Below are 14,460 nucleotides of genomic sequence, written 5' to 3'. Positions count from 1 at the left end.
ACCCTTGTTTTCAGGGTCAGGCTCTGGTTCCTGCCCTCCCTCAACTGGCTCACCTCAGCCAAGCAGCTGGTTGCCCTGGGCTTTCAGGAGTTAAGTCCAGGGTGGATCCATTCTGAGACCTCATTGGAGAAGCTGGCCAGGGCTCCTTTCTGTGTTTAGAGTGGAAGGTTCGCTTGGAACTGCTCTTGAACAGAGCCAAGTTTACCACTTACGATCTGGTAACATCTAGGCGAATCGCCTACACACTGAGTCATCTCCAAATCAGTTGGGAAAGTTAGTAATATGGACAAAAACCTGGAGAGGACACAGGTGGACATAGCACTGCTTTTAGTAAGAGCCGTTGGTGCTCTGTCACTTTAAAAAAAACCCATTGAAAGTCCCCACTTGACAGGCAACTAACTGGGTCCTGGGAGCAGGAATACGAATTGCCTTTGAAGGAAATGGATAATCCCAGGGGGTAGAGGGGGGAAAAGAAGAGAAGAGAAAGCCTGTGTTTTGAGCTCAGAATCAGCTCTGATTTCTGGCCTGATCTCCACTGCTTGGTTAGCCAGCTGACCCAGACTAGCTTCCCTACCCACCCCTGGGAGAGCAGCAGCCCCCACCAGCTGCAGCACTCACACTGTGTACCTTTCAGCTTGCTGCTGCTCTAGGCTTGGGACACCTCCTGTGTCACTGCCCAAGCCCAGGGCTCCAGTCCCTACTTGGCTCAGGAGGACCCAGGAGAATTCCAGGGAGACTGGAGGTGGGACACTCAGAGGAGAGACTTCTGACTTTTCCTTTCCGCAGTCCATCCAGCCCCTAGTCCTGGGGTCCCTTTCCCAGGTGATCTCGTTCCAGGACAGTATGGGCAGGATAGTAGGAGCTTCCCCTGCAGGGACTGGGTGCCCTGACTGAAGGCCAGACACCAGCAGAGACTTTCTGGAGTCACTCAGGTATACAGCAAAGGCTGCCCCAGGTGCTCTCCAGTACTCTGAGTCTGAGCACCATGAAGCTAGGTGCTTCCTTACCAGTTTTTAGGGAACCACGTTTGATCCAAGAGGGCTGGGTGGTCTATTTTTCCTGACTTGTTGGCCAAATAGGCTGCCCATTTGCAGGCTCTGCCATCTCTTAGCTGAATGCAGCCTTGAGGAAAATGAAGATATCCCTTACTCACAAGGTTTCTCGAAGCTTCCCCAGCTCTCTTGCCCCAAAGTGCAGAATTTCAGGACCAGCAGGAGGCCTCTGGGAGCTCTGTAAAGAGCAATCCTTTTTTTTTTTTTTTTTTTAAATCTCTGGACTAAATATTCTCAGACATACATTTAATCCCTGATGAAAGGATCCACAAATTCAAATAATTTGGGGTATTAAGTAGGGCTTGGATAAAATCTGCAGGGGGAAAAAAAAAAAAAACACGGAGATCCCAGCCCCCCCCACCAAGGCTTGCAATCCTAGACTTAGAGGGTGAGTGGAGAGTTCTGCAGGAGCCCTTTGCTTATTTAAACTAATGGTGTCAATTATGGCATTTTGCAAACTGGCGAATTGGCAAACAAAGAGGTAACATAACCCAGGAAGCTCTAGCATCTCTGCACAATGAAAGCCACCTCTGACTCCTGCCCTGGTAATTGTCCTGCCTTCAGGGGAGTGCTGGGTTGAGGTGGGGTGGGGGCAGGGGGGAGGGGGGGCTTGGCCTGCCCTCCGGGGGCTCCCAGGTAGAAAGCCTGCCTGGATTCTTTTGTGGTTGCCTGGGTTTGTGGTGAATGAGAGGGGAGAAGATTGCAGAGGGGGGAGGGCAGCATTCCCCTGGGGAACTGCCTAGGCTCCTGGGACTAGAGGGAGTCCAGAGCCTCCTGGGACAAGAGGGAGCCCAGAGCCTCCTGGTTCCCCCTCCTCCTTCCCTGAGTATGGAGGGCTTTCTTAGTTGGCCCTGGAGGAGTTTACTTTGCAGAGATTACCTGGGAACCTCAGTTACCTTAGACTGAAACAGTCCTTTCCTGGGATTAATATACTTGATCTTAAGATGTCTGAGCAAGGAGCTGCTTTTAATTTCCCAGGTTCCTAGAGTCCAGCACTCTGCAGGTGCATTTTCCTTCTGGTCCTATGGAAGCTGGGCCTGCCCCTTCTCCCTTCCCTCCTGCCCCGGAGGCTCACTGTACTACCCAAGAGCTCCTAGCAAGGATGCCCCCGTAACTAGTCCCATGGCTCTTGATCCTAAGCATCCATTCCTCCACCTTACCCCTCAGCCGCGGACCCACACGTGCATATATCCCCACAGTCCAGCAGGATCGTAACAATCCGCCCTGTTTTCACTACCTCTTCCAGGGAAACCGGTCAGCCTGAGCTACAGATGTCCTTGCCGATTCTTTGAGAGCCACGTTGCCAGAGCCAACGTCAAGCATCTCAAAATCCTCAACACTCCGAACTGTGCCCTTCAGATCGTGTAAGTGTGAACATCAGCTTCAGGAGGGTTGCATCTAGTGGGCATCGTAACCCCTAACTCCAGACTGGTCAAAGCTAGAGAATCGACACATGCTGAGTGGCTGGCTTTGAACTTGGCATAATTAGAGGCAGCTGTGATGACCAGGAGGCCTTTGGGTATGCCAAAGCCACTCTTACCCTTGGCGCCCTGCTGTGCTCCAACTTGTTCTTGCCTCTTTTTTTCCCAAATTTCCTCCTTTAGCACAGGAGAGGGAAGGACCGCAGAATGCCTTCAGCCTAGAAACGAGGAGTTTCTGCTGAAGTCCAGTAAATGAACCAGCCCTCTGCAGGTCATAGGTGTCTGTCCTGCAGTTCCTAGACTTTGGTGTTCTAGATCCTTCCTTTCTCCCACAGCAGAATCTCACAAGACCCCAGTTCAGGTTAAGTGGTCTTTAACCGTTGGGTAAAACTCAAACTTCTCGGCTCACTTAACTGCTTTGTCTCGAACACAACACACGAGTTTTTGTTTTTGCTGGTGTTGATGGCAACTGCTTGTCTTGGCTGTCGTTCGTGTGGGAAACGAAACAAATGAAAATCAACCCCAGAGAACACATGAAAACCTCTCGCCAGGTGCAGGAGGCTGGGGGAGTTCAGTGAGGGAGCCTTGCATAGCCGCTCACTGCTAGGCCCTCGCGTGCTCAAGTGCACCCCTGCTTGCCTCTAGCGAGTGTAGTTAGGGGTCTAGATGCAGGGGTGCTGGGGCTCAGGGTCTCTGGTGGGGACCTTACCTCCTGAAAATTCCCAGCGCTGAGAATGGGCTGGAGCCACAGCAGTGGGAATGAAACCTGCAATTTGAAGGTGAAAATGAAGCCTTTGCTCCCTAATACCAGCTGTTTTGAAGTTTGATTTTGCCTTTTTTTTTTTTTTTTTTTTTTGCCAGCCTGGGCTTCCTTGAATGTGTTTGTGACTTACAGAATGTTTTAGGCCACTGAAAGATGAGTATTTCTTCACTGACTTTGCTTATAGTCAAATACTCTCTCCTTTGAGAGGTGTTTTGTCAGATGTGGAATTGAGCCCCATAGACCTGCTTTGCAGTTCGCATTACGCCGGGACACTTGCTAGGAATGCACCTCAAAGGGAAAGAAGCAGGCCTGGGCAGACACAACATCACCCCCTTCCTCTCCTGATGTCAGTCCCTTCACAGGCAGGATCCAGGATTCCCGTGGGTATCCCCCAGCCACTGTGCCAGCCTGAGTTGTCCTCACACACCCTTGAGTGGCTGGGCAGGAGTGTCCTCAGGCTGCTTGAGGCTACTGGTATCCAAGGCTTTATGGAGGGGGACCCGGAGAGATAAGTCCAGTCTGCTCCCAGGAGGAGGTGTCTGGTGGGGAGGTGTGACCGGAGCCGAAAAGTGGGAGGAAGGTGCCCTATGAATTTTTAAAAAGCAAATGCAACCAAGGAGCATTCAATAAACTTGTAAAATCTCTCTGGAAACCACTTTCTGGCAAATTTCCTCGACTGTCCTTCCCTTCACCTGCACTGTCCCTCCCCCACTGTCCTGTCACCCGCTACCTGCACTGTTCCTCCTTCACTGCCCTGTCACCTCTTACAAGCACAGTCCCTCCCCCACCTGAGCTGTCACTCTCCCACTGTCCTGTCACCCGCCATCCACACAATCCCTCCCTCATGTCCTATTATGCCCCACCCCCACTGTCCCTCCCTCACTGTCCTGTCACCCCCCACCTGCACTGTCCCTCCCTCACTGTCCTGTCACCCCCCCACCCGTACTGTCTCTTCCTCACTGTCCTGTCACCCCCCACCCGCACTGTCCCTCCCTCACTGTCCTGTCACCCCCCACCCGCACTGTCCCTCCCTCACTGTCCCGTCACCCCCCCACCCGCACTGTCCCTCCCTCACTGTCCTGTCACCCCCCCACCCGCACTGTCCCTCCCTCACGCTCTGTCACCTCTCTTCCCCAAACCACTGCAGTCCCTCTTTTCAAATCTCCTAATTCCGGGCTGACTCTCAAGTCGGTCTCCCATATACTTTCAAGATGATCCATCCAAATAAAAGTCTGCTTTTGTCCATCTCCAGCCTCAGTCCCCATAATCTTGCAGAGAAAAGCCCACTCTTTTGCCCTGACATCCGGCCACCTGCTTCTCCGGCAGCCCACCGTCCTCCACACCCTCAGTGCATGTACCCCCTTTGATGCCTTTGCTCTTGCTTCCCTCCGTGTCCTCCCAAGGGCAACTCACACGTTCCCCGGCCTGCGCTCTCCCCTGTGAAGGCCAGTTCCACCTTCCCGTATCTGCCCAGGGACTCCATCCGCTGCTAGGGACAGGATTCCCCACCTTGAGTTCCTCCTGTACCCGCGCCTGCCAAGGGGGTCCCGGTGCTGACGCGGGCAATAAGCCAGTGCCCAGGTCACGACGAGCCCCCTTGTGCTCAGCCTCATACTGTTCCCTCTTCCGTTCTGGCAGGGCGAGGCTGAAGAGCAACAACAGACAAGTGTGCATTGACCCGAAACTGAAGTGGATTCAGGAGTACCTGGAGAAAGCTTTAAACAAGTAAGCACATCAGCCAGAAAGGACTTTCCGCTAGATCCACTTGAGGAAAGCTAACACCGTACAGCAGATGGAGGGCGAGGTGTGGGGGCGGAGGGCCTGGATGGGGAGGACCAGGTGTGCCTGGGGGGGGCAGAGCACGGACCTGGGAATGGGCTTGAGGTCTGCCCAGCATGTAGAACCGCATTTATAGCGTCTGGTACGATCCTGCAGCTTCTGTTCACCCGTGCCCCAGACCCTCGTGCATTGGCTGTTTTATAACTGGGGTTTTTCTAAGAAATCATGTTGTCCCAACAGCATTTCCCACTGCCCGCTCTCTCCTGATGATCATCACAACCCTCTCATTCTCATTATCTTTTTTTTTTTTTTTTTAAATCAGTGATTTCTTCAAGATCTGTATTTGGTTTTGCTTTGGAGCGTGTCTTCCTTCCCCTGGGGCCTCTGGGCACAGTCAGGTGATGGCCAAGCATGGAGCTCAGAAAAGTGTCCTTCCTCCAGACTCACAGACTTGGAGGAAGCCAGAAGGTGGCCTCCGCAGGGGGTGCCCCTTTGGGAATGACACACACACACACACCCCCACCTGGCAGGTGACTCAGATACTGGCCAGTGCTAGGCAGCGGCCACCACATCCACCTCCTCTTTCGGGCTCCATGATTGGCTCTGTAGGCTCCATGTAGAAGCTCCTGTCACGGGGGACTGTGCTCAGAGACCCCTTCCTGGCCATTCCCAGGCCTCTCCCTGCCTCCAATAACATGCTTCCTCTTGCTTCGGCTTCTCATTTCTGTACATGCTCAGTGGGGAGGAGGGTGATTGCCAGGGCGCCATCCTGCAGCCCCCTCCTCCCTTGGCCCTCCCCCGCACCACCCCTCAGGCCCTCTGTGAGAATCTTCTCTGGCCTTCTCTGCAATGGCTGGCCCTCTCCTAGGGTGGGGTGCGGGAGATCAAGTCTCCACCTTCCCTTAAAAGGCCAGTCTTTGGAGAATCAAATGCAGTTTTCAATCTGAGAACTTGTTTTGAGGAATTCGGTTTCTGTGATTGCCTCTGAGGCTTTTATAAGCCACGGAGAGGCTCTGCACACTGTGAGGGCTCTGCAATCAGAAGCAAACAAAATAAATGAAAAAATGAGCCTCTTGCCATGAACCCCTCCTCCTGAAACCACGGCAGGGTTTCAGTTTCCAGGCAGAAACGTTGGCAAGGTGACATTTCCCTGCATCAATGCGATCCACAGATGGGCCTGGTGGTATTTGTAACTTTTTGCAAGGCATTTTTTATATATTTTTTGTGCACATTTTTTTTATGTTTCTTTAGAAAACAAATGTATTTCAGAATATATTTATAGTCGAACAATTCATATATTTGAAGTGGAGCCATATGACGGTCAGTAGGTTACATTTCTCTATTCTCTTGACCCACTGGCAATTTGTAAAGAAATATATATGATCTATAAATGTGATTACAGCTTTTTAATGTTAGCCACAGTGTATTTTTTCACTTGTACTAAAATTGTATCAAATGTGACATTATATGCACTAGCAATAAAATGCTAATTGTTTCATGGTACCGACCTCCTACTGGACGTGGGAATTTATTTACCGGAAGTAAAATCCATCAGCTGTTAGACACGGGGCTCAGATACATTTGTAGAGTTGATGTAAGTTGATGGAGGTTAAGGTGGCCTGCTGGGTGGGTGCCTTAGGTCCCTCCTGCCGACTTCACTTGTGAGTGTGGTCCTCGCTCAGGAGCACATGAGAGCTGCAACTCAAGTTTTTGTGCCTTCTTTTTTTTTTTTTTTTTAACCCAATGGAAACAGCAGTGCCAGTTTTCTGAAGAATAATATTTGACTCACTAATTCCTCTTCCCTTTCCTCCTCTTCCTTGGTTCTCCTAACATCCCCCACGTAATCTCCAGAGACTCAACTCTCATAATATCCAGCTTTCACATTTGCCCATGTAAAAATCCCATAATTCGAGGCCATGGTTAATAGCTTTCACAGGAACAGGTGGCTTACCCCATAAATCATTAAATACCATTCAGCTTGAATCATTTTAATGTGACAATCATGAGCCAGTTGCTCTAATCGAATTCTGCTAACCAGCTCTCTCCCTTGCTCTCCAGAACAATCCCAGTCATTCCCAGGGGGTGTTCCCCAGGCATCCAGAAAGGAGAAGGTGGGATCAGGTGCACCTTCTTTCTCCTCTCCTGGATGGCCACCTGAATGCAAAGCGTGATTCAGTCTGAAATGCAGGTATTTTCTGTAGGGACAGCAGAGTTCATCTCTGCACTGAAAAAGGAAGGAGGCCAGAGGAGATGGGATTGAGGTGAGTTAGAAGGCCAAGTCCAGCCTGGCCCTGGGCATCCTTCGCACCCTTTCAGATGTGAATGCGTTCAGGGTTGGAAGCCTCAGGCAGTAGCTGGAGGCAGGACCAGGCTGGCCCCTTGGCCCACAGCGATAGGCTATAACCAGTTCCCAGGTGTTCTGGAAGGCTGGCTAACATTTTTCTTTGAATTGGGGAAAATGTCCGATTTATTTTAATGAAGTACTGATGGACGGTGCTTTGCCCAGGGGCCTCCAGGCCTAAGACTGAAGCCAGAGTTAAACAGACATCCAGGGAAGTGTTAGAGATTGTGCAGACTGAAACAGACCCCTGTGTATTTCAACATCATTAATGGTTCTACTGATTTTATCTAAGGGGGCGCAGAGAAGAAAAAATGGGGAAAAAAGAAAAGATAGGAAAAAAGAAGCGACAGAAGAAGAGAAAGGCTGCTCAGAAAAGGAAAAACTAGTTATCTGCCACTTCGAGATGGACCGCAGTGCACGCTGCTCTTGTCTCCCCCGGCGCTTTGTAAATTTGCTCTAACCCTCCTCCAGGGCAGACCACCTGCCTTCCAAGCAGGGGCTCAGACCTCCGTGGAGGAGCGGTGCTCCTGTGGCCTGACTGGCCCCTGTATTTATGTGCATTTTCAGGCCCTTCCTGGTCTGCTAAGTTATGAAGAAAGTAGTTGTGCAGAGACTGGGGTGGCGGTCTGGGGTGAGGAGACTGTGCTCGCGACTCTGTCTAGCATGGCCCAGGGTCTCTTCAGCACTGCCCTGGGCTGCCCAGCCTCCCACCCCGCCCTCCACTCCCTCTCTCCAAAGGGCGGGTCACTGCTCCGGAGCCCACATGGCTCCACGCATTCGTCATCTGTCTTCCTACTGAAGCCAGGGTGGGCCTGCCCTGCCCTGCCCTGCCCTGCACGGAGCCGTGACTAGCCCAGGAGCAGGAGCCTCGGCCAGCAAGGGACATGCACCTCCTGCCCTCCCCTTGACCACGGCCAGTGCCGTCACCGCCTTCATGGGGCAGCTGTGGCCGTGCCTTTTGCAGGTGCTCACTGACTTTTTTTCCCAAGTGCCTGCTGCCTGGCCCTCCACCCCTTTGATGCCCAGGGTGGGACTCGTCCGGCAGCGGCTCCCAAGGCTGTGAGAGTGGCTTTACCTCTGAGCAGGGGTGCTTTCTGCACGCCAGGTGTGGAAGGTGGGTGGGAGCTCACATTTCCAGGGAGCAGCTGTGGAAATACTTCTCAGGGAGCCTCTGGGCCCGGCAATTCACTTTACAGATTCTTTAAACAGGTCCCCAATGTGGAAGAACTGTGTGAAAGGCCTGTTTCTCCCACCCACCTCCTGCTGGGTGAGGAGGCTCTGTGACCCTGTGCAATTAGGTTCCAGGACACAGCTGCCGCAGCCCTCACTCATGGGAAATATCCACTTCAAGTGAACATGGTGTTCTAGAAAGTTCTAGAACTTTCCTCATACCACCCACAGATTAATGTCTAAGATTTCTTGCCAAGTCTCTTTAATTTGGACCAGAAGAAGGGGGATCCCATGGGAGAGCAAGGCCCTGATTTCAGTAATACTTTGAGAAAGGACACCTCGAATATCTGGGCTGTTCTCCCCATCCTCCTGTCCCTCATAAACACTCAGCCTGCTCCCCCGGCCCTTGGTCGTAATTCAGCATGTGGACACAGAAAAATGAAGTGGTTGGAGGTCAGAGCAGATGGAATGAGGAGAAGAAAATCTCAGGTCCCTGCATGTCCCACTCAAACTGGGGCACAGTGTTCCCTTCTGCTTTAGTGCCGTCCTCTGTGACAGCGCAGAGCATGTGGCATTCCTTGTTTCCATCAGGGAAGCGTCCTGCCAGGACGCTGCAGCCAAAGACCTTTTAGTCCCCATTTATCCAGCCGACTCTCAGCCTGTGCCCCTCTGGCCAGCCTTGGGGTCAGCAGACCTGCTCCCGGGCATGTGGGGAGCCCACCCCCTCTCCGCCTCGGAAGGCATTGGCTGTTTGCTGGTCTGCTCCGGGCTGCAGTCTTCTGTGGAAGCCAGCAGTGGGCCTGGTCTGGGGAACCTTGGCTGGGGTAGCCCACCTCTTACATAAGCATCTTGGAGCCAGTCACACCTTAGGTCCCAGGCTCTCCATTCTTGATCCAGCAGGATTAGCACATCTCTGTGCCTAGAGAGGGGTGGCAGGTCCAACCTGGACACCGCAGAAGGCTACTTGCCATCTAGCTGTGGTGAGCAGGGGGAGTTGCCGTGGGGACTAAGACAGCTGGCCCCACATAAGAAAAGCAAACAAGCTCCAGGCTGTCCTTCTATGACTCCACTGGCCTTGGGCCCTCACGCTACCTGACAGGCCAACCCGGTGTCCTGGAAGAGTGAAGAGCCAGCTTCCATTCCGTTGTGGGTTGAAACTAGGCAGTGCTCTCCCAGGGCACTCGGTCCTGGGCCCACCCCCACAGTGCTGGCCCAGAGACCCCGGGGCCAGTCAGCAGGGCTGGAGTGTCAATGGAGGTGGTTGATGGTGCCAAGGCCTTGGAGGAGCAGGCAGCCTCCTCCGGGCTGGGTGTGTGTTGGGGCCACGCTGAGGCCGGGTGGGGGGGCTGGTAGCCCTCCATGTGTGCTGGGCTCGGGCTGGGTGCCCCGCCTGCCCTGTCGTGTGACCACTGTGCCGTGTTGTCTGTCCACGTGCCCTTGTTCATCCGCTGTGCCCCGTGCTGGCCGCGCCCTCTGTCTTCACTTCCCAACTTCCACCTCTCCCTCCGCTTCAGCCACCCCCACCCCCCACCAGCTGCCTCTCTCCCAACTCTCCCCTTTCCCAGGGCCTCGGAAAGCCGGCGATTTGGAAGTCAGGAGTTGGGAGCCCCGCCGCCGCCGCGGGGGGTCTCAGCGTTTCAGGCATGCAGCCTGGCCGCTGTGGGAACCCGCCTTAATGGTGTCTCCCTCTGTTCTTGTTAACAGGAGGTTCAAGATGTGAGAGGCGCAGGTGGGGTCAGACGCCTGAGGAAACCTTACAGTAGGAGCCCGGGTCTGAAAGCAGTGTTAGGAAGAGCCCGCAGTGGCTCCCCTGCACCCAGGCAGGGCCCAGTGCATTTCCAAGGGCTTCGTTCTGCACAGTTTGCCTTATTTTCACCATTTGATTATGTAGCAAAATATATGGTGTTTACTCTTCATTTAGTTTGATTATCCAATGTCACTGGTGACAGATAGGAACTTAGACTAAGGCCATTATTTTACTTGCTATCTTACCGTATCTTCCCCATGGAGCCCCTCGCCTGGCCCGAGGTTCCTGAGTGTTGTATCACCCTGAACTGTGCAGGCTGGGACCCCCGATCACCCTGTCCTAGGATGGAGAGCCACCAGGAGGTATCAAAGCCCACCAGTCTGGGCAAACCCTAGTGAAGGCTGCCCTTGTGCAGGGGGTAGAGGAGGGCTAGGTTTAGAGGGCCAGGCAGAAGCCTCACCCTTCCCTGGAGTGAGGCGTAGGGTATTCCCCTTCAGTGAGCATCACAGAGCTTCCCCCAGCCAAGGCAGGCAGGAGTGTGAGGCTGGGGTAGGGGGAGACACGCCCCCATCCTGAGCTCTTCTCTACATCCCATCACGTTCTTCTCATCACTGTCTCTCTCATCCATCATCATGTGTATCCAAGACTGTCTCCATCACCCCGGAAAAAGACTCTCTCAAGACCAAAGCTTTCATTTAAACTGGGCACCAAGAAGCAAATCAAAATGTCTCGTGTTACCATGTTCTGAAAACACTGTGCACATCTGTGTCTTGTTCGGAATACTGTCTGTCGTCCAACCCTGTGTTCTTGTTCAAAGCCAATGTCCTCGCTGCATGCACTGTCAGCTCCTCGTATGCAAAGGCTCAGAGTCAGGAGACGTCTTTTAACCAGGTTTCTTATTAGGGCTGTGAGCCTCTCGGGTGGATAGCCTGGGTTTCTCCACAGATCGCAAACCCAGGATGGATCCACGGAGCCCAAGGGAATTCGGTTTTCAGCTGGGCTGAACTGTGAGGACGCCAGCCCTCCCTCCATGCTTCCATAGGTGTGAGTATCTCAGAACCACAGAGAGTTTTGTCTCCGTGGCGCCAAGAGCGTGATTCTTTTGGCCGTCAAATGAAAAGAATCCTCAACTCTTTTTTGGTTTTTGAAAACCCAATCCACAGAATAATGAATCCTGGACAGGAAGATTCTTTCCCAGTTAAAATCTAACCTCATCTTTTTCCCCACTTGGCAATCCCATCATCTGCTCCATTGTAAAGTGGTCTCTGGACTTGGCCGCTGGAATTGCCTTGTGCTTCCAGAATGTCCAGCAGGGCATTCCTCCTAGAAAAGGGGACGTTTGGGAAAGTAGGTTAAAACCTTGACATGTAAAGGGTTTCCCTTTACAAAGATCAGTTTGTAGAGTTGCATTAAGCAACTTTAAAATACCACTTTTTGAACAGCTAGGCATTTGAGGGGTTTTTGCTTATTGTCTTTGTTTTATATTTCGTCTCATGAATACTTTGTCCCTTTGGTTAAATAGCCCAGGGAAAATTTTTAAATTAAGAAAGAAAAATAGAAGGCCAAAACCAGGAAATGTATCCATCGATAGGACACTGTAAATACTATACAGAAAGTATATTATAATAAAATAACCTTGAATTATAGATGTTTTTAGATATAATCATCTTTGGGTTGTCAAGAACATGTTTAAAGCATTTCCATAAATATTCCTTTATATAGGATCTTCAAGGTAGAAAGCCAGTCCACCAAACAAAAAACGTGTATCTTCAAGTCAGTTATGTTATATTGAATAAAATAGAGTACAGGGGCCTTTATTAACTATAAGGAATAAAGAACTGATCTCAGGACCCTCTTCTGAAATTAAGTTATCACTGCAGGTCTCCTGAACTATACTATAGGTGAAATGATCGAATTTTCAGTGGGATGGGCATTTTCTAAGTAATCCAAGATAATTTAAAACTCTCATGGAACATTTGGAACCGTCCTCCCCTGGAATCCATGAACCAGAACCATTAAATCTCTTGCTCCCAGAAAAACAAGGCTCTAAATCTTGACTACAGTCAAAAAAAGAATCATTCCTTTCTCCCCAATAGAGGGAAAAATAGATAAGAGTAGAAACTGCTGGAAAAGTTCTCTGCCTAACAATTGCCCTCCTTGCACTCTGCTCCTGAACAAAGAGGGCCTCTTGAAAGCAAATATGCATTTAAATAGTCTATTTGCAAAGGAAAAGGCTCTCTTGATCCCCTTTTGCTTTAAAAGTACGAGTCAAGTGCATCCATGGATTAGGAGTCCCCAGCTGTGCCTCCCTGTCCAGTGCTGCTCAACCTGACCTTCCCTTGGGCTCCTTGTAACCCCCAGGGCAGTCCTCCCCCTGCCAGCCTTTGCATCAGGACCTGGGCAGCTGTGGGGCCGGGCTGGGGACGGGACTCGCCGAAGTGCTGTGTGTTTATATCCGAATCTGCGCCATGTGTCGTGTGTACTGTTTTTCGTCCAGCCCTGCTCAGGCGCTGAGACCCCAGCGAGGAGGCTCAGGAGAGAGGCCCTTTGTGTGTGGGCCTGTCCTCCGGAGCAAGGAGGCTCAGCTTGGAGCAGACGGCCTGAATGGCAGAAGGTTGCAGTCCCCCCTGTGTGAAGCCCAGAGAACTCCTAAGAATTTTCACTGGATCCGATTTCACCTTCCTTTTCTGACTGCTGCCTGATGCTATAGCCATGGGCTCTGGGCAGGGAGTTTATCAGCCTCCGAAACCCCTGCCCCAGGGGGTGCACCCTTCCACAGCAGGATGAGAATTGTGGGGTCCCTGTACACATCCTCCCTGACCCATTCCAAGGGATCCCCTTCCCTGGGAAGTGCTCCCTAGAAACCTTTAAGTCCCATAAGCAGACCACTGACACGGCCAAGCTGAAAAAAAACCCCTCCAAGCTACTTGTTTGTCCGTAACCTCGCTGGTGTCTCAGTCTCCAGGCAGTGATGGGTTCAGTGTTAAATGTGATGAATACTGTATTTTGTGTTGTTTAAATACATCTCCCAGATAATGTGAAAATGGTCCAGGAGAAGGCAGCTTCCTGTATGCAGTGTGCTTTTTTTTTTTTTAATAACAAATAACTTCTTTTAAGAAACAACCATTTCTACTTTGAAGTCATATCAATGAAAAGATGTATATCCACTTACAATTTTCCTAATAAAGACATGTATTCAAATGTAGCAACCAAGAGTTTGAAATTAGTGTTGCCATTCGGAATTTTCCAAACTTGGTTTTTCTTCCTCCAGCCCAGCCCAGAGGAGTCCTGTAATCTCAGCTGCATTGGTTAGTGGAAAACAGGCCATTGCAATCACGCTAATCGTAAGGAAGAATTCTGGGGGCATGCTTGCCTCTTCTAGTCAATGATCTGTAGCGGGTGTGGGGAAAGGCACTCTCTTCTCTCGGAATGTCCTTGGTTTTGCAGAAATCCCTTATTAAATAAAGGCAAGCCAGTCCTCTACTGCAGAAGGGATGGTTTTACGCAAGGACCCACATAGTTGCCTGTCAGCTGTGGGTCAGGAAGCCTCCATTTGCTACTTTCAAGGCCTGGTGAAGGAGAACAGTGGCCCATTCCCACAGGCACCGCCAAGGACCCAGTGCCCTGGGCGTATTTTCTGTCCTGCGCTGGGACCTCCTGGAAACTTACTCAATCTCTCAACAGCTGCCCACCAGCACTGTCCTAGATAACTTGATCAGGCGGTGAGCCCGGTAGGGTTCTGTCCTCATAGAGGTCAACCTGTCACACTTACTCCTACATTCTTTCTGGTCCACCGTCAACTGCACCAGAAAGGAGGGGCTAGTGCAGAAGCCACAAATGTCTGAGTCCAGATTGCCCTGTTCTCCAGAACCTCTTGCCCGTTGGCCCAAACAGAACCACATTAGCCCTGTGCTCAGAACCTCCGGGCTGTTTCTAGAGTGGCTTCGATGTGACTGCTCAGTTGCAGATGGACTGGAAGAGGAAAGAAGTACTCGAGGAGGCCATGGCAAGAGACAGCATGGTTTCCGGGGGTGAAGGCGGGTGTGTGGATTAGCAGAGCGGTGCTGGGATCCTGGTCTTATCTCTGCTTCCTCTGTGACTCGAGACACACCTCTTGCCCTGAGTGAGTCCCAGCCTCTATAACCCAGAAGCTTAGCATCCCCAAGAGTTGGGCAGACTAGCCGCGT

At 51.6% G+C, this 14,460-nt stretch overlaps 1 protein-coding gene across 3 annotated transcripts in view; it reads left to right on the top strand.

Annotated features, from left to right (window-relative positions):
• CXCL12 (C-X-C motif chemokine ligand 12) overlaps positions 1-14,460 on the top strand; it is a 30,627-nt gene that overhangs the window by 2,114 nt on the left and 14,053 nt on the right. The window contains exons 2-4 of one of the 3 annotated variants that reach the window (XM_059169579.1): positions 2,299-2,416; positions 4,875-4,961; positions 10,231-13,478. In XM_059169579.1, coding sequence (XP_059025562.1) covers positions 2,299-2,416; positions 4,875-4,961; positions 10,231-10,246 — 221 coding nt within the window. In that variant the 3' untranslated portion in view covers positions 10,247-13,478. Of the gene's footprint in view, positions 1-2,298; positions 2,417-4,874; positions 4,962-7,648; positions 8,454-10,230; positions 13,479-14,460 lie in introns of those variants that run through there. The other 2 variants (XM_059169578.1, XM_059169577.1) reach the window with 2 other exon arrangements.

Source organism: Mustela lutreola, chromosome 4, assembly GCF_030435805.1.
Source record: "Mustela lutreola isolate mMusLut2 chromosome 4, mMusLut2.pri, whole genome shotgun sequence".
NCBI lineage: Eukaryota > Metazoa > Chordata > Mammalia > Carnivora > Mustelidae > Mustela > Mustela lutreola.
This window is presented reverse-complemented; position numbering and strand designations above follow the sequence as displayed.